Raw genomic sequence first — 24,140 nt, 5'->3', positions numbered from 1 at the left:
AAGTATTAAAATGAGTCGAATAGTTAACGATGTTAAAAAAGATGATCTCAGCAGCCGGCTGCGTGGCATCCGCCTCTCCGCCCCGCACCGATGACGGCCACAAGAGCCGGTGGGAAGGCTGGGCCTGAGTCCTGAACCCCGTCTTGGAGAGAGGGATGAGCAGCAGCAACAGGACCGAAGAGCTGGAAAGCTTCATTTGAAAAGGTCTGAAAAGTCTAGCAGCCGCTGAAAAGTAGGCAGCACAGGTTTTGCTTGTTTTTGTTGTTGTTTCTTTGGTGTGCGAATAAAATATGATTCCTGCCTCCAGTGTCCTACACAGGCGGCTTAGACAGCGTCAGTCCCTGAATTGGGACAAACCCACAGCGCTGAGTGGTCTTCTCACAGCTGAAGGATGGAGAGAAACACCTGTGGATGTTTTCAGATCTGAAGCAGCTTGATGTTCTCCTCTCTCTCAGAGATGGAAGCTTTAAGTGCTGTTTATCTGAAGGGGGCGGTTTGGGCTCTACCAGGTCTGCACAGTTCTTAGGGGTCCCTTTTCTTTCTGTCTTGAAATCATCTTGGAAGCTCCTGTTTTCGCTGATTTCCCTTTGACTGACCTCTTTCTTAAGCAACTATATTATATTGCATCAAATGGCTGCAGAAGTATCTCCAGAAATATGAATAACTTGGACTTAAGTTAAGTGATACTTTATTAGTCCCACAAACGGGGAAATTCCACCACCGCATTTAACCCACCCGTGAAGTGAAACACCACATACACACTAGTGAATACACACACACTAGGGGGCAGTGAGCACGCTTACCCGGAGTGGTGGGCAGCCCTATCCACGGCACCCGGGGAGCAATTGTGGGTTAGGTGTCTTGCTCAAGGACACCTCAGTCATGGACTGTCGGTGCTGGGGATTAAACTGGCAACCTTCTGGCTTCACGACTGCCCCCAAACAGCTTAACAGCTGTTTTGACTGGGAGTTGAATAAATGAAAGGTGGTCTCTGACTTGTGCATGATACTGATGTAAATTAAAGATTCCCAAAATTAAAATATCTTGTATTATGCAGGATAAAACATAAATAAAGTACAATATGGCCTAGCATATTGGAGCTTCCTTAGTAGGGCATAAGAGGGAAGAAAGAACACTTTTTAGGAGGTGAGCGAACTTATGAACTTCTCAAGGCCAAATGGCCAAGATGGAACAACACCAGCAATCGTGCTAGGATGTGTTAGGATGTGTTAGGGTGTGTTAGGATGTGTTAGGGTGTGTTAGGATGTGTTAGGGTGTGTTAGGGTGTGTTAGGGTGTGTTAGGATGTGTTAGGGTGTGTTAGGGTGTGTTAGGGTGTGTTAGGATGTGTTAGGGTGTGTTAGGGTGTGTTAGGGTGTGTTAGGATGTGTTAGGGTGTGTTAGGATGTGTTAGGGTGTGCTAGGATGTGTTAGGATGTGTTAGGGTGTGTTAGGATGTGTTAGGGTGTGTTAGGATGTGTTAGGGTGTGCTAGGATGTGTTAGGATGTGTTAGGGTGTGTTAGGGTGTGTTAGGATGTGTTAGGGTGTGTTAGGGTGTGTTAGGGTGTGTTAGGATGTGTTAGGGTGTGTTAGGGTGTGTTAGGATGTGTTAGGGTGTGTTAGGGTGTGTTAGGATGTGTTAGGGTGTGTTAGGGTGTGTTAGGGTGTGTTAGGGTGTGTTGGGATGTGTTGGGATGTGTTAGGGTGTGTTAGGGTGTGTTAGGGTGTGTTAGGATGTGTTAGGGTGTGTTAGGATGTGTTGGGATGTGTTAGGGTGTGTTAGGGTGTGTTAGGGTGTGTTAGGGTGTGTTAGGATGTGTTGGGATGTGTTAGGGTGTGTTAGGGTGTGTTAGGGTGTGTTAGGATGTGTTAGGGTGTGTTGGGATGTGTTGGGATGTGTTAGGGTGTGTTAGGGTGTGTTAGGGTGTGTTAGGATGTGTTAGGGTGTGTTAGGATGTGTTGGGATGTGTTAGGGTGTGTTAGGGTGTGTTAGGGTGTGTTAGGATGTGTTGGGATGTGTTAGGGTGTGTTAGGATGTGCCTGGTACAATGTCTTTTTTAAAAAATGATACAGACCGAACTTGGAGATAATGGTTTCCACATGATTCCATATGTTAGACATATGGACATCCATTTGGACATAATGTTGGTGTCATGAGATTAGGGGTGGGGTGACACTCCCCCACCCTTACTGAGGGTATAAATTATGTGTACAAGCCCTGTATCTGTGTGAGTGTCACCCGAGGGCCTTTGGGAAGCATTCTCCATGCTCAAAGAAGAATAAATGACCTGCACTTCTGAAATCTGAAGAGTCTTCTCGTATTTTTTAGTTCGTTAGATTCTTTTATTTTCCTTCAACAAACCGTTAAATTCGTCTTATTTTATCAACCATAAATAATACCTAGGCTTAGTAGTCGCATCAGTGTATCGCATCAATACTGTATATTCTAAGCTTTTTCTAGATATATACAGTTTTTCTACTTAAACCTGAAACACAAATACAACAGGAGTATAAGTAAAATAAAACCTTAAACCTTAAGTGTTTCTTTTCATCTCTGGAAAACGTCTGGAATGTCACTTAATATTTAAGTCTACATATTTATGTGACAATAAAAGAAAGTCCTGCCTGTGGAAGGAATGTCCTCATCAGGTTCCAGCTCCTCTGTGGCATTGGCCAGCGGTGCCATGGGCTCATCCTCCCTCTCCTCCCCGTCTGAGTACTCCTGCGTGGGGGTACCTGGCTCCTCCGAGTTCCCTCCACAAGCCAAACCAGACCCTGCTCACAATAACACAGAGTGGAATCTATAAACTTTTTGTTTGGATAAATGTTCTCAGGACACGTTTAGCATGAATTTTTATTCAAATGTAATCAGTCATTACGTTTTGCATCTGTACAAGTTTGTTACTTTAGTTCTGCACTGGAGCTACAAGGCCAATCTAGCTACCAAGTAATGAAAGCATATATTTATCGGTCATGCAAATTAGGCTACGTTCACACAGCAGGTGAAAGTGGCCCAAATCTGATTTCTTTGTTTGGCTGTTCAGATTATTTTTTAAACGTGATCTGAATGCGACATCAATCTGAACAGATCAGCTCCTAAACTGACCCACATGCGTAAAAGAACAGAGCGTCAAGCTGCTTCACGGCTCATCCAGAGGTAAACAATCACAACTGCCAACGAACGCCAGTCGCTCCCAGAGGACCAGCTTGATCTTCACCAGCATCACAGGAGCCGTCACGAAGCTTCACTGACTGACAGCTGGGCTCATCACCCAGAATGTGCTCGAGCCATAAAAAGGCCGTGGTCACTTCTTTGGTTCACATCCTCGGATTCTTTAAACTTTCAGACTTTTCCCTGACGCTGCAACCTCGTTCTTCTACAGCAGCATCAGCAATTTCTTTCAAAACCTCTCCAAACACAGAGGGTTTTGGATGTGTCTCATTTTATAGTACAGAAATATCAGCCTAAGTGTTTACGAGTCTCAGCAGCGCCAAATTATGACGAATGTTGAGTTGGACTGAAGTCTGGCTGTTCAGAGTCGCATCGATGCAGATCGGATACTTATCGGATTTCAGTCCCACATATGAAAGCGTCTCAAATGGGAATTGATCTGTTCACACTGACACACAGACTCACATCTGAGCCACACACGGAAAAAAAGATCGGATTTGGGTCCCTTTCACCCGCTGCGTGAAGCCGTAATGAAAAGTTCTGTAAGCTCTTTAGGACCATAACTTTAGATGATTTGCTCATGTAAAGACAATTTTCAAGTTTAAAGAATCTTCAGATCACGTAAACCTTCTGTACTATTCAAACGCCTAAATCATCGCACCCCTGTAATCACTAATAAACTTCATTATGTGGTTTCCGGCACTTTATGACATGCCCTGTAAAGATTCTCTGCTTGTAAATTTCCACCGGATATATAATGCGAAAAAAATCTGAAAAATCTAGTTGCAGTCTTGCCAATATTGATCCTGCGAGATCCCCAGTGTTTGGTTGACTGAAAACAGGGACGTCGTCTTTAACGTCTTTTCATTAAGCAGTTTCTAATAACGATATGATTCCAATGTCACTGTGCATCCCTAACCTTTATTTGAAAGGCTAACAAGTAGTAGTGGCTTGATTCATTTGGCACTGCTTTGCTGAAGAATCCCTTTAACGCCACCACATTTACACAGGACTATTTATCAGAAAGGTCTGTCTGCGCTCTCACAGGTGGGAGGCGGCTGAACTCTGCTGCTGTCATCACTCTCTCATAAAAGCCTAACAGCTCCCCCGGTGGTCTTACAGTGTGAAATGAGCTGGCTCCAGAACTCAGTATGCTGAGCGGTGGTTGGTGAGTAAGGGCTGTGAGTTATGAGCACTCAGACTGCAGCGAGGAGGAGGAAGAGGAGGAGGAGGAGTGTTTGTATGGCTCTTTCTCACCTGTGCTCGTCTCTGGCAGGCCTTTCCTCACCAGCTCGTCACGAGGCTGCCGCGCCGCCACTTTTCTCTCCACACCTGTAGGGGGCATCACACGTGGTTAGGAGGCAAAAAGCACTAATTTTGCTTGTTTTTATGGTTGTTTAGCCACTTAAACTGGGGTCTCAAAGTGGTTTATTACATAAACAGATCCGGAACCAGTCAAGCCTCTGACCAATCACCTTCTCAGGTGTCACCTTTTCTTTGTGACTTGTTTTCTATGAGTGCTATTAATGTGTAATATAATAGTGTATTAATTTCTTCCTTTTTTAGGTTTAGGTGAAGGTCGTGTGCACATGTACAAGGATGAATGGTAGCTTGAGCATCCAAATCTGGATTAACTGTTAACTGCATTCATGGAACAAATTAACCATTTTATCTCCACTGGTGGTTCCAAAATGCACTTGGTCTTCATAGCGTTCATATTCCATAAGCTCCATTCAGAAGCTGGGCGTCGTATGAGGCTGTAACTTCATCCTGCTGTGAGCACAAGCTGCACGCTACACTTTTATAATTAGTATCTTATAATAACTGGCTGTTTTACAGAAATACTCACTCAGTATTTCAAAATAATACCATTTACTCATATTATTGACTTGGTATCTTGAAATAACTACAAATAATTGAAATATTTGTATTCGAAATGTTGTATATTGGGATAATGACATGCACAAAATGTTGATTTTGTATCTTGAAATAATTATTTAGTTCCACAAAAGTGTGACTATTTCCCAAAATAGCAACATAGTATCTTAAATGCTATGTTGTTTTTTTTAAGCTGACATAGTGCCTATAAAATAATGGCCATTTGAAACAATTACTTTCTAAATAAATTTACAAGTAGTCGTTACTTTGTATCTTGAAATAATTACTTTTTTAATTTACTTCTTTAATTAATTATTTACTAAAAAAAAAAAATTGACATCTGACTTATTTTCTCAGAACAATGACTTGGTATCTGGAAATAATTACTTATTACTTGACTTCCTCCTCGGGACCACCGGTGAGTCCAAACCGCGTTTCATCATGTTCTTCATAACGTTCATATTCCATAAGCTCCATTCAGAAGCTGGGCGTCGTGTGAGGCTGTAGCTCTTCTCTCCAGTCTAATAGACGGTGATGTCATTTTAAACCCTTATAATAAAAGAAGCTGAACTTTGTTTTTCTACTGAAAGTCGACCCGTTTTTCCCCAAATCTGGGCTCTAAACTATAAACAAACGGCGTCTCTTCAGTGATCTGCTCTGGAAACATTCTCTTCTTCTTCTTTCGGCTGCTCCCTTTAGGGGTCGCCACAGCGGATCATCTGCCTTCATCTTGCCCTATCCACTGCCTCCTCTACTTTCACACCAACCATCTCCATGTCCACCTTCACTACATCCATAAACCTTCTCTGAGGTCTACCTCTTCTCCTTCTACCCGGCAGCTCCATCTCCAACACTCTTTGCCCAATATCTCCACTGTTCCTCCTCAACACACATCCAAACCATCTCAACCTGGCCTCTCTGGCTTTATCTCCAAACTGCTCCACCTTCACTGTCCCTCTGATCTGCTCATTTCTAATCTCGTCCATCCTGGTCACTCCCAACGAAAATCTCAGCATCTTCATCTCCGCCACCTCCAGCTCAGCCTCCTGTCTTTTAGTCAGAGCCACAGTCTCCAAACCAAACATCATAGCAGGACGCACTGCTGTCTTGTAGACCTTCTGCTCTGGAAACATCACTTTTAGAAAATAACACAATATATATATATATATATATGTATAAGAGCTGGGCGACATGGCCAAAATATGAGGACAATAAAAAAAAATTCATATCGCTCAATATAGATACACATCGCTCTATATGCTCTATACACAGGCTGAGTTTTGCTCCTGGGTGTTTAATTACTGTTTTAAACTATCCTTTATAGTCAGAACACGATGAACACTCACCAAGCACTGGAACATTTCACCAAGCGGTCACGGCAGAGTGGGAAGTTTAGTTTTTGTAATAGTAATAATAATAAGAAAGAAAAGATATTGTTTTAGCTGTCTGGTGATGAGTGCTGAACTGTTTAGTTTCTCAACCACGTCAGTTTAATACGAACAGCAGACATTAACTGGCTCAGTTCATCAGTGATGGATCACACCACTGTCCCTGCCATCATTCCTACCACATCCATGTCAACATATGGAATATGCAACATGGAATTTAGCAACATTTCGGACGCCACTCAAGTGTATCTGGTGGCTCATTCCACTCCTTTATCATTTTCGCAGTGTGAGTTTCCACAATAAACACAAGGCACTGACAGAACAGATCAAACTGAGTGCTTCACGCTGCTGCTCTCCCACACGGGAGACAAGTAACGCAACCGCTCAGCTGAACGACTAATTACAATGTTATTTCATAAAAGAAGTTGTTTAATTAAGAATCACTGGGGGAAACAGTTGGGCCCTCGGAATCATCCTAATCGTCCCCAACTTCACGGCAGCCCTGGAAATGTATGTGATGTTTAACACAGCAAACCAAAAGCAGGATATTTATTCCTTGCTTTTCCCACATGGTGGGAGTATCTTCCCACAAGCACCCGAGCGGAATGAAGCTGTACGCCCCAGTTAACCTGGTACATACAACGAGCGTCAGATATACTGTGGTTCACCCCTCAAACTACTTTGATAGAATAGAGGAACCCAGTCGTCTGATAGCTGCTGTCTGAATACTGCGAGGTGCTCTGACATGACTGTGGCAGGACTGACCGCAGTAAGACGGTGTGATCCATCACTGACCTACTGAACCAGCTAATGTCTGCTGTTCATATTAAACTGACGTCGTCGAGAAACTGAGCAGTTTAGCACTCGTACCCAGGCAGCCGAGCTTCGTCACCAGACAGACAGAAATAACCTGTTTTCTTTCTTGAATTATGAATATTACATACATTGCGGCCGTGCATTTCCAACAAGCAAAAACAGCTGATCCAAAACTTCCTCCCACCGTCCCATGACAGACTGGAGAAATGTTCCACTGGTTGGTGAGTGTTTGTCGTGTTCTGGTCATAAACAATAGTTTAAAACCACAATTAACCACTCAGGAGCAACGATCAGCCTTCAAACCTGAAATAAAAATGATGTGACATTTGTTTTGATATGTATATACATTTACTGATATGAAATTTTTCTACATGATAACATCTTTGGCCATATCGCCCAGCCCTAGTTCAAAGTGTTTGAAGGCTACCTACATAAGGGCTTTATGACGCATTCATAAGCACTGCTTGAACATTTATTAAGTGCTTATGTCGGTTCTCGCAACCTGACATAAGATGTTTTATGAAATAAATGACATTGTACTGACGTAATAAGAATAAACGTTGAACATATTTACAGCATTAAACATTTAAAACACTGTACATAATTGCATCAATCATCTTATCCATGCCATGGAGGGAAGAGGGGGTGGTTTCCAGGCATATTTCACCTGATATCAGTACAATGATCTTAAGAATGCTGACATAAATAGTTATGTACAGTCATTTAAATATATTTAGTGCTGTAAATATGTTCAAGGTTTATTCTTATTATGTCAGTACAATGTCATTTACTTCATAAGCTGACATAAGCACTTAAATGTTCAAGTAGTGCTTCATAAACACATTATTCAGTGCTTATGAATGCGTCATGAAGTTCTTATGTAGGTAGCCTTCAAATAAAGTGTTACCAAAGTATTTAGGTTAAATAAAACTAATTAATTTAGTTTTTAACACAGGAGGTCATTTCTAAGGCATACTTTGCCTTCTTTCATGTACTGTCCGGTCAACAAGTGGTGCATTGGGGATTTGCATGAAGCTGTTTTTCAGTTTGACAATAGCCTGCACACTTTATTAATTATGACTATAATCAATTAAAATCCTCTTTTTCTAGTCGTGTTGCTCAATCGCCACCTTTAGACTGCATTTCTCCACCCCTTGTGTCAGTGCATTTGGAGCGGTCTCACCTGTAGAGCCTTGCCTTAACTTCTCATTTTTCTTTTTCCTCCACTTCCAGGGCTTGAAGATGCGGCCCAGGCTGGCCAGCTTGCTGTTGCGGCGGATGGGGGGCGTCCGGACCCCCGTCACCAGGCAACCGGGGTGAAGGGTTCTCTGCTGCTCCATAACATCTAGACGAGAGAGGGGGAAAAAAAAGCGGACTGGGTGAAAATCACAGCTACAGCGAATCTTTCTTTTAGAAGAAGAAGCTGAGATGATGGTGAATGGCAAGTGCCATGTAAAAAAAAAACGTCTTTAAAAAGGATTCATTAAATTAATCTCAGTATACGTGAGTGAAAATCACTCCACCCAGAGGATTCTCGCGAAGAGGAGAAGTCATATCTGGGTCATCTCCCTGCGGCTACGCTTTTGTTGTAATTAACCCATTGGACTGAAATAGTCTTTCCACAGAAACCACAGTGTCTCTGCAAGAATCAGCGAACATGTGCTGCTCAGAGAGAACCTCCGCGGGGAAAAACCACGATCCTGCAAGCATGTGGATCCCTTAATCACCATCAGGCTGGAGTGAAAGGCGCTTACTGTCTCACAGGCCTGCACGCTGACCGCTTCACAAAAGTGAACACCGTGATTTTCTCCCATTCTGCCAGTGAAAGACGGCGTTCACTGGCCGATGCAGGAGGGGCGCATTGTGTCTGACTGACATGGCCCAGACTCCTCCAGCACATCTAAACAAGCCAACCAGCCCCTTCAAATACATCAAACCACCACTTTATATATCAAATCAAATCAAATACACTCAACATATCAAACTGATACAGCGTCCCCTCCTAACACAAATGCAGTCAGCCAAGAAACGTTTGCCTCTTCAGCGTGCGCTGGAGTTACGAGGCTAAAGTAGATAATAATGTGACGTCATCTATAAAACCTGACAGAAGTATGGACAGAATTCAGGCTTTAATATGGCTAATACTGTCGTCTTTACTTTATGAAATATTTTTGTCCACATATTTGGGTCGTTCTACAGAAACGTCCCTTTTTCTCTTTCCATAGGAGTCACTGGTGTAACTGATCGTCATCGGTGTTCCACATAATAAAGGAAACACCAGAGACGTTTTTAATGATCAAAGCATTTTACAGAACATCAAGCCACACGCTGTCCATCAGGGAACGTCCACTAAAATATGGAATTTAATCCATTTGTAATTTATTTTCTAACAGTGACCTCAGAATGAAGTCGGTCGCACCAGTGACGTCAGCTAGAAGCTTCATATGAGGTCATGAGCTGAATGAGAAGATCTCTGAGAACTGAGAGACACAGTGGACTCACCATGAGCTTTTCTTCATAGATCCTCAGAAAACAGGTCAAAGGAGGTCGAGTGACGTCATCGGCGTGACTTTTATTTCAACATAAGAGACTTTTTGTTATGCAGTAACGCCAGTGACACGACTCCTGGGGAACTTTCATTTATATATTTATAATATTTATTTGGCTTTTATATGTCGCTCAATACAAACTCAAGTTCCTTCAGTGACGGGCTCCTTCACCCCAAGTGTGTGAAGTTGTGAGACGGTTCAACCAACACTGCTCCCAACAGACCATACACACACACAATATACACACACACACAATATACACACACACACAATATACACACATACAATATACACACACACACACAATATACACACATACAATATACACACACACACAATATACACACAAACAATATACACACACACACACAATATACACACATACAATATACACACACACACACAATATACACACACACAATATACACACACACACAATATACACACATACAATATACACACACACACACAATATACACACATACAATATACACACACACAATATACACACAAACAATATACACACACACACACAATATACACACATACAATACACACACACACACACAATATACACACACACAAACAATATACACACATACAATATACACACACACACACAATATACACACATACAATATACACACACACACAATATACACACACACAATATACACACACACACAATATACACACATACAATATACACACACACACACAATATACACACATACAATATACACACACACACACAATATACACACACACAATATACACACACACACAATATACACACATACAATATACACACACACAATATACACACATACAATATACACACACAATATACACACATACAATATACACACACACACACAATATACACACACACAATATACACACAATATACACACATACAATATACACACATACAATATACACACACACAATATACACACACACAATATACACACATACAATATACACACATACAATATACACTTATATTCAGAATCCAAATATTTTTCATTGTTCAATATGTTCATAAGTGCAATACAGATCTTATGCAACTCTTTTTTTATTCTTATTCTTATTTTGTTGTAAATAGTCTAGAGATTTAACTTTGACTTTTATCATTTATACTGTTTATACTGTTTCCCGTTTCTACTACTGAGTGCCTTACTTCTATTACTCTGCTGCTTTCCCCTCTGTGGGACTAATGAAGGACTATCTTATCTTATCTTATCTTATCTTATCTTATCTTCTATATGATTCTATATGATTGATTTAAAAACCAGTATTACTACATTGAGGCGTAAGACGGTCTAATTTTGAAAATAACATTGGTTTATTTTAAAATGTAAATAAATTGTAACCCTAACATGATTTTTTAGAGTGTAAAATATCTGTAAACACTAGAGACACAAAAACGGATGTTTCTGTAGAATGACCCAAATCATAGTATGTCATAGTGTCACAAACCACATGAGTAAGTATGTCTGACTTTACTTAAATGAGATTCCTACAAATGTGTCACAGAATTCAGCGGATAAGGTGTAAACAAACTCATTTAGAGTGGTCTGATGTGCTGATTTGTCACAAAATTTGTCACTGACTGGTCAAAAAAAGTCAAAACTGTTCACAGTGGGGGTGATAGGAACCAGACATCTGAAACGTTCACCGCCTATAAAAGCCACACTACCGAAAGTTATTGTATGAGTTGATTATAAAACTACAGGCTCATGCTTTGTGTTATGAAAGCTTTGAGACCATGTTTTGGCCTTAAATCTTGTTTTTTAAACTCATCAGTGGTGGAGCAACGCATGCAGGGCGTCAAAGCCACAAAGCTGATGTTTTTCGGAATAACACAATTTTATCTTCACCAACAATCCATATTGCTGTTGTCGTAAGAAACCTTGCATCTCCATTTTTGTTGTTTTTCAGTTTTTAACATAATTCGAAAATTTCATAATGAATGGACCAAAATAAACGGCCCAAAATGACTCGGAAAGATGTCTGGTTCCATTGACTTCCATTAAAAGCAAAGTAGGTTTTTTCCTTCTCTTGTAAAGTTCCCAGTTTGGGGATATGAGGTTTTCCGACGGCAGCGATATAAAAACCCTTGTGTGGGTTCACTTGATAACAAATGAAAAGGCTATAGTTGTGCAGACATCGGGATCCCTGGTTCCTATCGCCACCACTGTAAAGAAAGAGTTGGTTTCTCTACAATAAACCATTTCACAGCAAACCACCCGAATGACTTTGATCTCAATAACTCAGTTATGAGGTAATTTAGAGAACTCATTGGAATTCTTCTTCAGCACAGTTGTCTTTGATGTCCACTGTCCGTCCTCTGAATTTAACCTTAAGCTCTTCATTCCGCCGGTTTGGCATCACGTTAAAGAGTTCTTTTAGTAAAACTTTGCAGGAAGAAATGGTGGAATTCTTCTTCAACAACTGGACACAGATCAGGCCTGAAAGATGAATCGCTTTTGATATCGAAATCGCAATTTAAGATGCTGCAATTTTCAAATCGCAAGAGCTGCAATTTTTATAGCGTACACTCTTTAAAAAGATGGTCCTTCAAGGTTCTTAAAGCAGATGGTTCTTCAGCAAAGACAGTCATTTTATATAGAACCATGAACACTCAAAGACCCACTCGCAAGCTTAAGTGGTTCTCTGCGTGGTGAAATCGTTCTTCAGATTGAAGGAAAGTGTGTTATATGGTTCTATACAGAACCAAAAAGGGTTCTGCTATTGTTACAATGTCAAGCTTATAACAATAGAACATTTTGGTGCTTTATAGAACCCTTTTCACAAGTGTGCTATATAGAACAAAATATACAACTCAATGTCCATAAATTTAGATCACCATTTCATCATTCAAAGAACTTCATAAGCATGACAGTGAGTGTTTATATTTCTATACAGAACCAAAGAACCCTTGAAGAACCATCTTTTGTAAGAGCGTATAGTAGCAGAACTGTTGTTTTAGGCTCTAAGAGGGGAAACTGGGCCTAATGAGAGTTGGGGGAAATGCCTGTAGGTATAATTTAGTTGGACCAATCACAGACAACCAAACCTGCAAGTGTTGTGACATCACAACCACAGCTTACTCGCAGTTTGGCTCACTGTGTTCAGGGGTCGAGCCTCAAGACGAAAAAGGTGGATATTCTGGTCTTGGCCAAAATAAACCAGGCCTGAATCTTACTTTATTTTTAAAAATCGCAATTTTAATTGTAGCTGCAATATTAGTGAGAAAAACTGCAATTAGATATTTTCCTCAAATCGTTCAGGCCTAACAGATTAAAGCAAGCGTGATTTACACATGCAGTTAGTATGACAGTAACTACTGGGGTAGAAGCTTCCCGTTCTTGTTAACTACACAGCTAAAGAAGCGGACTTCATGTCTTGCTTGATCGACTGTAAAGATTCTGCTCCTAATTATTGCTTTTAAATTACTCCTTGAAACTATTTGGCTTTTCTCTTCATATACAGAGCCTAAATCGCCCAAATCGCTTTCCCAAGCCTCACCCAGAGATTATCCTAATCCACGTCGTTCGGCAGCCGCCTGCGTCAGTCTGGAAGACAGACATCCGCTCGCAGTCAAAAGACAGGCAGCTCTGAACTCTCGGGGGGGCTTCTGAGACAGAGGAAAGAATGGGCCTTGTGAGCGAGCTGCACCACAGGACCCAGCACAGTGGATGGGGCGGGGTTGGGGGGTGCTCAGCAGCACTGTTGCACGAGGAGGCCTGGGAGGCAGCTAGGACAGAAATAGGCCCTCCTACACAGTCTGACGGAGACACGGCGCTGACACTTCAGGGACGGCGCAGATGAGCCGTGGGCTGCGCCACGAGCGCTGGGTTCTATCTCTGTCTCTGGCTCTGCATTAATGTCACACCTACTGGCTCGAAAAAACAACACCTGCTCAAACCTGATGATAGATGGAAACGTAAGGAAAGCAGAACAGCGAAAGCTGCAGGACTCTCTCTGGCCTGGCCACATTAACGCAGTACTAGTTGTGCGTTAGGATATGAAGCATCTACAGCAACTGCTGCTCCATTTAAGGTGGAACAGGACAATTTGAAGACTTCAGCTTTATATTAATGAAGAATTAGTGGTGGGTGATAATAAATAATTGCCCCCCTCTTGGAAGGCGTATGATCCCTAAATGTAACTAAAGCCCTGAACTTTCCCCTCCTCTGCTGTCCCTGCAGACGGGCAGGGTCGCCTACAGAGCAGCGCTGGTAGCTGTTAATGCTTTTTAATGTTAATGTTTTTTTATTTGAGGCCCCCATTTCAGAAGGAAGATCTCAACCACTGCCCTGTAACTCAGTTCAAAGAGGTCAGGGTGACACAAGGGGTAGGGGGAAAAAGGGGAAAAATGGGATTAGGCCTAAATATGCCGCAAGGCGTATCGCCACTGCAATATGTAGCAGCATAATCGCAATATGATGTTTTGTCCATATCATTCGGCCCTAGTTACAGTATCCCTCTTATTTAGCCAGGAGAGGACGAGCAGCGGAAGCAGCATTCACTTTCCTAGCAAGCTGTTCTTTCTACTCTCAGTGACCCCTCGTCTGCTCAGCAGTGGCTTAGCCAGCCACTAATCCTGTTAAATCATCCAGGCTCACTCAGGTTTGTCTACACTTTACCCATAATAAGAATAACATGCTTTGCTGAGCAAGGATCAACAGCATCACCGCTGCTAATTACCCCACTGAGGTAATGACTGTAAATCCCGAGCGCTAGCCTTGAATACGAATGCATGTATTACACTGCACTTTATTTAAAACATATTACGAAACTACTCAAGCTACAGCGGCGCACTATGAAGGCCAGGATTGCTGGGGCTGATTCTTTTCGCTGGTTGAGGGGGTGGGGGGGTGCTGTGCCCCTTGGCCATAAACGACGAGAAGCAGGTCAAGCGGCTCAAGTCTGGTCCGCCCGACTAAACCAGCAGTGCAGAATCCAGGTCAAGCCTTTTAGTTGCTGCAGCTAACGCGCGCACCCTGGGTCAGACTCCCGTTGCCATGGTTACTGCTCCGGATGCTGCAGAAAAGCCCCTCGGAGGCAAAGGAGCACGAAAGCATGAGAGGGAGAAAAAAAAAAAAAACGGGGGGTTGCTGGGCGGACAGGGAGGCTGTTGCCACGCAGAGTGACAAGGAAGCCCATGGCAGCCAATCAGAAGGCAGCAATGCATAATGCAAGTCAGGCATCCCTCTATTTTTAATCCAAGCATGGTCTGGGGATGTTGTTGTGAAAAATTGATCACAGTGTGTTGGGGAACAGCTGGAGAAGACATGGAATCAGTGGGTTTTTAGTGCACTGCCGTAGTGTACTGCCTCCAAAATGCAACGCACAGCGTTTGGGCTGCACACAGAGACATATGCATGGCAAATCTGTGCTCTCAGCCTGATGTGATGCACAGCGTGCGCTCACAGCAGGATAAACATTTTAGCCCAAAAATTACAGTCACTCACACATGCATGCTCCCTGCTTTTGTACCTGACCTTTTTATTAATGCAGCGCACTATTAATGTGAAGTACTGGATCTAAAGGTCATTTACCAACGTTCTGGACCAACAGCACTTCAGTCCCCCACAAATGATCATGCATGGACAACTGCCCATTGCAAAGGTGTATATATATGTGTGTGTGTGTGTGTGTGTGTGTGTATATATATATATATATATATATATATATATATATATATATATATCATATCTCCGTTTTTCAGTTTTTAACATAATTTGAAAATGCCTGGTGCTCTTTATATTCGGTGTAAATTTTACGATGAATGGACCAAAGAAAACGACCGAAAATGACTAACAAAAAATTCTGGTTCCATTGACTTGCATTAAAAGTAAAGTAGGTTTTTACCGTCTCCTGTAAAGTCACCGTTTTTGGAGAAACGAGTTTTTTTTTTCGGGCAGCAGCAACATATATAAATATATAATGACATGTAGCTCCAGTGCTATGCATTAACAGTGCAATGCATTAATGAAAAGGCCAGATACAAAAGCAAAGAGCAAGCATGTGTGACAGACTGCATTTTTCTTTGGGCTAAAATCTTCATCCTGCTGTGAGCACAAGCTGCACGCTACACTTTTATAATTAGTATCTTATAATAACTGGCTGTTTTACAGAAATACTCACTTAGTATTTCAAAATAATACCATTTACTCATATTATTGACTTGGTATCTTGAAATAACTACAAATAATTGAAATATTTGTATTCGAAATGTCGTATATTGGGATAATGACATGCACAAAATGTTGATTTTGTATCTTGAAATAATTATTTAGTTCCACAAAAGTGTGACTATTTCCCAAAATATCAACATAGTATCTTAAATGCTATGTGTTGTTTTTTTTAAGCTGACATAGTGCCTATAAAATAATGGCCATTTAAAACAATTACTTTCCTAAATAAATTTACAAGTAGTCGTTACTTTGTATCTTGAAATAATTACTTTTTTTTTTATTTACTTCTTATTTACTAACAAAAAAAGTGACATCTGACTTATTTTCTCAGAACAATGACTTGGTATCTGGAAATAATTACTTATTACTTGACTTCCTCCTCGGGACCACCGGTGGCTCCAAAACACTCTTCATCATGTTCTTCATAACGTTCATATTCCATAAGCTCCGTTCAGAAGCTGGGCGTCGTGTGAGGCTGTAGCTCTTCTCTCCAGTCTAATAGACGGTGATGTAATTTTAAACCCTTATAATAAAAGAAGCTGAACTTTGTTTTTTCTACTGAAATTCGACCCGTTTTTCCCCAAATCTGGGCTCTAAACTATAAACAGACGGCGTCTCTTCAGTGATCTGCTCTGGAAACATCACTTTTAGAAAATAACACAAAGAGAGTCGGAGATTTTCGTCTTTCAGCAGTGAATTTTAAGCATGTAGTGATATGTGGAGATCATAACACACACGTTCTGTTAATCTGAGCGGAACTTTTACATAAATAAATAAATAAATAAATAAAAATGTACGTTTATTTCATGCAGTTACTGAATAATTTGCCTCATGATTTGGTCACGTAAATTCAGATGGATAGACCAAAAACATTCCCTGGTCAATAAGAGGTTAATAACTCAAAATGTAAAAGTCATTATTTTCAGAAATGAAGTCATGATTTACTGAAGTTCTGACACACTACAGTCAGAAACACAGCAGGTGAGCCTTCCTCCTCTCTCTGGCGGGAATTTCTTTCCATTCAGAGAGAAAGTGGAAAGAAGTGCATGAAAACAAGTCTTAAGTGCCGCTACTTTACATGCAGTCACAACCAAACAGAGCGAAACTCAAGCAGCTCAAACAGTCACACGATTTCTTCAACTCCTTTAACATCAGCAAACAGACTCACAGGCAGAGAAGCGCTCCACACAACACAGCACTCACGTGTCATTCCCAGCTTCTCCTCAAACACTGAGCTTATGACCGTCTGCTTCCCGGGAAGCCCTTAATTGGGAACCTCACTCTTCCTCGGCTGCGCTTACTTCAGCTGATCCTCAGGCGCGGTGGGCTCGGGTACACCCCTCACTCCCTCCTGCTCGTTCTCTCTCTCTCTCGCTCTCCTTTCTCTCTCTCTCTCTCTCTCTCTCTCTCTCTCTCTCTCTCTCTCTCCTTTCTCTCTCTCTCTCCTCTCTCTCTCCTTTCTCTCTCTCCCTCTCTCTCTCTCTCCTTTCTCTCTCTCTCCTCTCTCTGTCTCTCTCCCTCTCTCTCTCTCTCTCTCTCTCTTCTCTCTCTCTCTCTCTCTCTCTCTCTCTCTCCTTTCTCTCTCTCTCTCTCTCTCTCTCTCTCTCTCTCGCTCTCCTTTCTCTCTCTCCTCTCTCTCTCTCTCTCTCTCTCCTTTCTCTCTCTCTCTCTCTCTCTCCTTTCTCTCTCTCTCTCTCTCTCTCCTTTCTCTCTCTCTCTCCTCTCTCTCTCCTTTCTCTCTCTCTCTCTCCCTCTCTCTCTCTCCTTTCTCTCTCTCTCTCTCCCTCTCTCTCTCTCTCTCTCTCTCTCTCTCCTCTCTCTCTCTCTCTCTCTCCTTTCTCTCTCTCTCTCCTCTCTCTCCCTCTCTCTCTCTCTCTCCTCTCTCTCCCTCTCTCTCTCCTTTCTCTCTCTCCCTCTCTCTCTCTCTCCTCTCTCTCCCTCTCTCTCTCCTTTCTCTCTCTCCCTCTCTCTCTCTCTCCTTTCTCTCTCTCTCCTCTCTCTGTCTCTCTCCCTCTCTCTCTCTCTCTCTCTCTCTCTCTCCAGTGAGGACAGCAGAGCTTTGTTGTAAAAAATCCTTCTTGAATATTCTCCACAGAGCGAGTCCAGCACAGACAACACTGCAGCTCCGCGCTGCTGGACAGGGAGCACAAGTCTGCGCGAGTCGTCAGCAAAGCCTCGCGCACGCTCACCGCGCCCTGCAGCCCCGGAGGAGCCACATCAGCCGCGCGTCCAAAAGCGCACGCACGCTGATTTCCTTCTAGCCTAGCAAGAAAAGCCTGTTGTTTTCTGTGCAGCAAGAAACTGAACTTAGTCTGCGTGACCACAGCGTTTTAGGGCCACTGTTAATAAAAATAAAAACAGTAGACTTTGAGAATAAAGTCGCAATATTTCAAGAATAAAGTCGCAATATTTCAAGAATAAAGTTGTAATGTTTCAAGAATAAAGTCGTAATATATCAAGAATAAAGTTGTAATATTTCAAGAATAAAGTCGTAGTATTTTGAGAATAAAATAATATTTTGAGAAAAAAGTGGTAATATTTGGAGGATAAAGGGGACTAACTGAAGGGGGGCTAACTGTAGGGGTCTAACTGTAGGGGGGCTGCTATAACGCATTGGGGTCTCGGTTGCTGCCCTGACGCCGGAGCTCCACTCACTCCCGTCTCTCTGTGGATCATTTTGATGCCCTCTTCAAATGGGGGGAGATGAAGCCCCCGATAGCCGAGTAGACCACCCTGCCTGAGGTTCTCCTTCAACAACACAGACAGACGGTTTCTTCCGAGTCCGTCCGGCTCTTTATTCTAGATAAACAGTTTCCTACTCAGCCGTTTCAGCCGGTTCTTATACTGATACCAGGCTGGTGCTGATGAGCAGGAGAGACGGGGAGGCTGAGTGTTTCTTTATGGGGGAATCGATATGAAAGTGCAGCTCCACCAACTCAACGCCCCTCATTTAACACCAGGAGGTGCTGCCTTTCCTTTGAGAAGCCACAATATTGTGACATTTCATCGTGTTAATGCCACTTTAATGTCCTAATTCTAGGCCTATTTTTCTCGAAATATTAAAAAAAATGTTCTCAAAATATTACTTCATTCTCTAAATCTGATATTTTTATTTTTATTAACACTGGCCCTAAAACACCATCGAACCCAAATGTCCACTTCTAATTATTAAATTAAGCTGCACTCAAAAATGCAGTTACCTCCTCTTGGATGATGTATTATACTACTAGACTGATATTTGTGTCATATTGCAAGTTGATTTTTCTGTTGAAAGCACAAGCTGCGTCCAAACCCTGTACTAACATGTCAGAAACAGTACATCACTATTAGAAGTACCGTTCATTAGTGATCAGATTAGATTTCCTTACAGTGGTAGTGATAAGAAACAGGAATCATGATGTCTACAACACCAAATTAGCCATTCTATTTGCATTTTAAAACGACTAGTGAACATTACTATGTAATACTGATAATGGTGAATAGTAGCAAATCTGAAAAAAAGATATCTATATCTATATCTATATATATATATATATATATATATATATATATAAATCAATTATAGATATATTTGTCATTTTTCAGTTTTTGAAATAGTTTAAAAATGCTTATTGCCCTTTATGTTGTGTATAAGTTTCATGATGAATGGACTAAAAGAAATGACCCAAAATGACTCGGAAAGACGTCTGGTTCCATTGACTTACATTGAAAGTAAAGTAGGTTTTTGCCTTCTCCTGTAAAGTTACTATTTTGGAGATATGAGGATTTGTTCCAACAGCAGTGGTGTATATATATATATATATATATGGTTCATTTTGCTTTACAACACCCTGCATAAACAGCTTTTAATAATATGTTTTAGGCCAAAATCTTCTCTCAAAACTATGTAATAACTTCCTGTGAGGGAGCTTTTGGAAGCATGAAATGCTTTTGACATTGGGTTTCTGTCACTGCCACTGTGAACAGTTCTGACTTGTCTCTCTAGAACAAACTATTTCACACCAAACCACCCTTAATGACTGTTTACATCGCATCATGTTTTACATGAAATCCTAATTTAGCTTTAAGCTCTGCCCGGTGTGCTTCTACATTATTCACAAAGAAAAAATAATGAAAGAAAACGACAATCACACGGATCTGTTTCGTTCCTACTGACCGACAGAGGTGGTGCGAACCACAGTGGATGCTCTTTGTGCTCTTATATCAACAAAGTCACCAAATGATACGCGGTGTGATGTGGCAGTCCACGCTCAGACGGAAGACGTCCGTCAGGAACCTGCTCGCTGTTTTTCAGTGGCTGACGGGAGTGATGGGACTCATCAGGAGTGCCAAGCTGTGTGTGGTGATCCACAATAAGGGAAAACGGCTTGAAGCAGCCAATCCAACCAGTTGGGGGCTAACATTTTAAGGCCCAGTGGATTCAACAGCGAAAACCACAGATGGCAGCGGGTCAGGTCTGCCCTGGCAAACAAATCCACCGAAGCCATGCCATATTTGTTTCAAATCCTCTGGACCACCACTTTGCCTGGACTGGCTATTGAAGCCTGGCAGATGAGCAGCTCACAATGAGGCAAAGCAGGGAAGCGCCAGTGGGGAGCCCAACAACCCTGCGCTCCCTTCTTGACTGGTGTGGAAAGCCGTAGCCATGTTGTCCAGTCATACTAGCACATGGCAGGACCACAGCACCACCAGAAGGGCTTTCAGCGCCAGATTTCCACTGATTTCATGCTGTTGCCAAGCCATTCCCCCCACCCCCAACAAGTTCGTCATGACCAGTTTTTGTGTGAGGGGATCAAACTCAGAGGCACACCATTCGTTTCTACATTAATATGAAGCGTTTCTGTTTTACCATATCCAGATGTACGCGCTACTGCCACATCTGGAACCAACAAAACTATAGTTAGATCCAAGCGGACGACTGCTGTGGCCTATTTTATTGTGTGTAAGATTCTGGAAAATGTTGAGAATATACACCAATCGAGCAAAACATCATGACCACCTCCTCGTTTCTACGCTCACTGTCCACTTTATCAGCTCCACTTACTGTATAGCTGCACTCTGTAGTTCTACAGTTACAGACTGTAGTCCATCTGTTTCTCTGATACTGGTGGTGTGTTAGTGTGTTGTGCTGGTACAAGTGGATCAGACACAGCAGTGCTGCTGGAGTTTTTAAACTCTGTGTCCACTCTTTTAGACACTCCTACCTCGTCGGTCCACCTCGTAGATGTAAAGTCAGAGACGACAGCTCATCTGCTGCTGCACAGTTTGTTTTGGTCATCCTCTAGTCCTTCATCCGTGGTCACAGGATGCTGCCCACAGGATGTTGCTGTCTGGATATTTTTGGTTGGTGGACTATTCTCAGTCCAGCAGCGACACTGAGGTGTTTAAAAACTCCAGCAGCACTGCTGTGTCTGATCCACTCAGACCAACACAACACACACTAACACACCACCACCACATCAGTGTTACTGCAGCACTGAGAATGACCCACCACCCAAATACTACCTGCTCTGTGAGGGTCCATGGGGGTCCTGACCACTGAAGAACAGGGTAACAGAGTATCAGAGAAACAGATGGACTACAGTCTGTAACTGTAGAACTACAGAGTGCAGCTATACAGTAAGTGGAGCTGATATGTTATGCCTGATCGGTTTCAGACCAGAATTTTTCTAATCACACCTACTCTGACTTCTAAACAGCAACCCTCTTGAAAGACCCCCACCTGGCTTTGAATATTCCCGCACATTTACACAAGCTGTGTACCAGTTACTCAATGCAATATAGCCTAGTTTCTTTTCATCCAGCGCCTTACTGCTAATAGCCAACAGCGTCTCCTTTATTTCATTTGCAGCCACTTTACATAACGTTTCTCATTCATCACACATCTGGGATACACAGAAGAGGGTCCGTTACAGACGCACACATAAGGCCTGTAAAATCAGCGCCTCTCACATTTTTACACTGAGTAGCTGATTTTCACATCTACGGCCTCTTAACTGACAGCACTTGTTTACTTCATAGTGACGCCACAGAGACTGCAGCTCGAGGCACGTGTCATATGACTCACTGATTTACTCTAAACAGCAAGGGACAGAACCTGAGGCTGACCGTGCCATGGCCATCTCTAGTCTCCAGACTAATAGTGCGCTATTATATTTGTCCGTGTTGAGCTTCAACATTCAAAAGCAAACAGATATTTGCTCCAGCCTTTTCCAGTCTGGCACATTTGTAACAGAACTGAGAGCAGCTATAACAGCAGGACAGTTTGTATCAGGTTCAATATCTACATATTCGTGCCAAACCCGCACTGCGCATATGTGATATTCTATTTGAGCAACGATGCGAACATCTCTGCTATTAATCCAAAATGAAAAGTCAACTGTTTGGGGCTTTTCGCTGTTGCCGGAAGAAAATCTCGTATCTCCAAACTGGTGACTTTACAGGAGAAGGAAAAAACCTACTTTACTTTTAATGTAAGTCAATGGAACCGGACGTCTTTCCAAGTCATTTTGGGTCATTTCGTTTAGTCCGTTCTTCGTGAAATAATCAAACAATGTAAAGGGGGGCATGTAGTTTCAAATTATGTCAAAAACTGAAAATTGTCAAAAATGGAGATATGAGGTTTTGTTCAGACAACAGTGCTTTACTTTCAATAGATTCCACTGGCTATTTAGTTATGAAATAAAGCATATGTTAAAAAAAGTAAATGCTGAGTGAAACAGGTAAAACAGCCCTGCTGAAAAAAACCTATAGAACCTGTTAAGTGTTTCTGTTGGTTCCTGATGGTTTTTTTAATGTGCTTTGGCTTTTTTAATGGGTTGGTATCACAATGTATACGATCCTAATGGTTTAACAGGTGGACAACGGCTGATTCAAGTTGCATTTGATGGTAAAGGTGTTCTAGAGGAAACTAGTGGTCTCTTCTAGAAACCATTAAGCCAGTTTTCAATTAGAAAGCAAAATCATTAATCTCAATGGTTTCTAATGGTCCGTTTTTCAGCAGGGTGGTGGTATCTGACCAAACAATACAGGTGTGGCAGGTGAAAATCGCTGAAGCATCCAGCCAGAAGTTAATACAAGGGGATTCATTCGAAAGAGGCCCCGAATATTCTGTAATAACCGTAATAACTCATGCAATGAGCTCCTCGGGATATGGACCTTCGAACAAGCCGGGATGCGTAGGAGCGACGAATTAGGTGCCGGACAGCCATCGCCACAATTAACCTCCAATTCCCCACCCACTCCTTCATGTGTCTAGCAGCAAACAGAGATCACTTCCAGCACTGCAGGGAATGCAGTGGATTACACACACATCAAGATATGAAGTGTGCTGTTTTGGTTCGGATCGTTTCATCCTAAAGGGAGTTACAGCAGAATATTTGGGGCCTCTTTCGAGTGAATCTCCCTGTGCAATACCTCAAAAACAACTGTGTGATCCAATGCAGCCGCCACACACACAGACTCTTTGCAAGTCCTAAGAGCTGCCATTTATGGCCTACATTATACTGAGCACTCTGAGCCTCTGGCAGAGCCACTTTCATTCTGAACAATGTTTCAGAATCTCAGGTTGGCGCGAAGTGGTGGACACCACTGAAAAGGCAGTACAGGGTGTAAACCAACACAGCCAGCATCCCTGTGGCAGCTCGCAGCCAAGAGCGCAGATATCAAAGCGGCCGATGACGCACGACAGAATGTCAAGAGGTTTGTTTTGTCGCCATATGCCTCCGTCTCCACTCGAGCTTTCGCGGGCTTGTTAACAAACGGCCCTCGCTAACTAGGCCACGTTGTAAAATCGATTAGTCGTGGTCCAGATTTTTGAACGTCTTTCCTCCTTTCTCTCTCGCCCGCCCTGCGGCGCTCCATGTCCGTAATTGCCATGTAACAGGAGCTTCCTTAACTGGCCTTCCCTTCAGGACCGAGTGCCTTAACTGCATGGTTATTGTGACAGCGATCAATGTGCCTCTGGAAATAGAATCCTCTGCGGTTTTCACACAACCTTTCCAGGGAGACAGCGTGAAGACAACAGACGGTGGAGGACGGGCCTCGAGGATAACAAATCTGAAGGAACCGGAAGGTTGAATATGCCTCTTGGGACAGAAGAGTAGCGAGTTACAGTATTGAACAGGAA

The 24,140-nt window shown here is 42.4% G+C and overlaps 1 protein-coding gene across 2 annotated transcripts in view; it reads right to left on the bottom strand.

The window, feature by feature from the left end:
* Positions 1 to 24,140, bottom strand: part of phactr3b (phosphatase and actin regulator 3b) — a 100,115-nt gene that overhangs the window by 45,365 nt on the left and 30,610 nt on the right. The window contains exons 1-4 of one of the 2 annotated variants that reach the window (XM_017716579.2): positions 17,216 to 17,370; positions 8,438 to 8,599; positions 4,430 to 4,504; positions 2,626 to 2,775 (exon numbers count right to left, since the gene is read on the bottom strand). In XM_017716579.2, coding sequence (XP_017572068.1) covers positions 2,626 to 2,775; positions 4,430 to 4,504; positions 8,438 to 8,599; positions 17,216 to 17,222 — 394 coding nt within the window. In that variant the 5' untranslated portion in view covers positions 17,223 to 17,370. Of the gene's footprint in view, positions 1 to 2,625; positions 2,776 to 4,429; positions 4,505 to 8,437; positions 8,600 to 17,215; positions 17,371 to 24,140 lie in introns of those variants that run through there. The other variant, XM_017716578.2, reaches the window with a different exon arrangement.

Source organism: Pygocentrus nattereri, chromosome 21, assembly GCF_015220715.1.
Source record: "Pygocentrus nattereri isolate fPygNat1 chromosome 21, fPygNat1.pri, whole genome shotgun sequence".
Taxonomy (NCBI): Eukaryota; Metazoa; Chordata; class Actinopteri; order Characiformes; family Serrasalmidae; genus Pygocentrus; species Pygocentrus nattereri.
The sequence above is the reverse complement of the archived record's forward strand: the minus strand, read 5'-3'. Positions and strand labels throughout refer to the sequence as shown.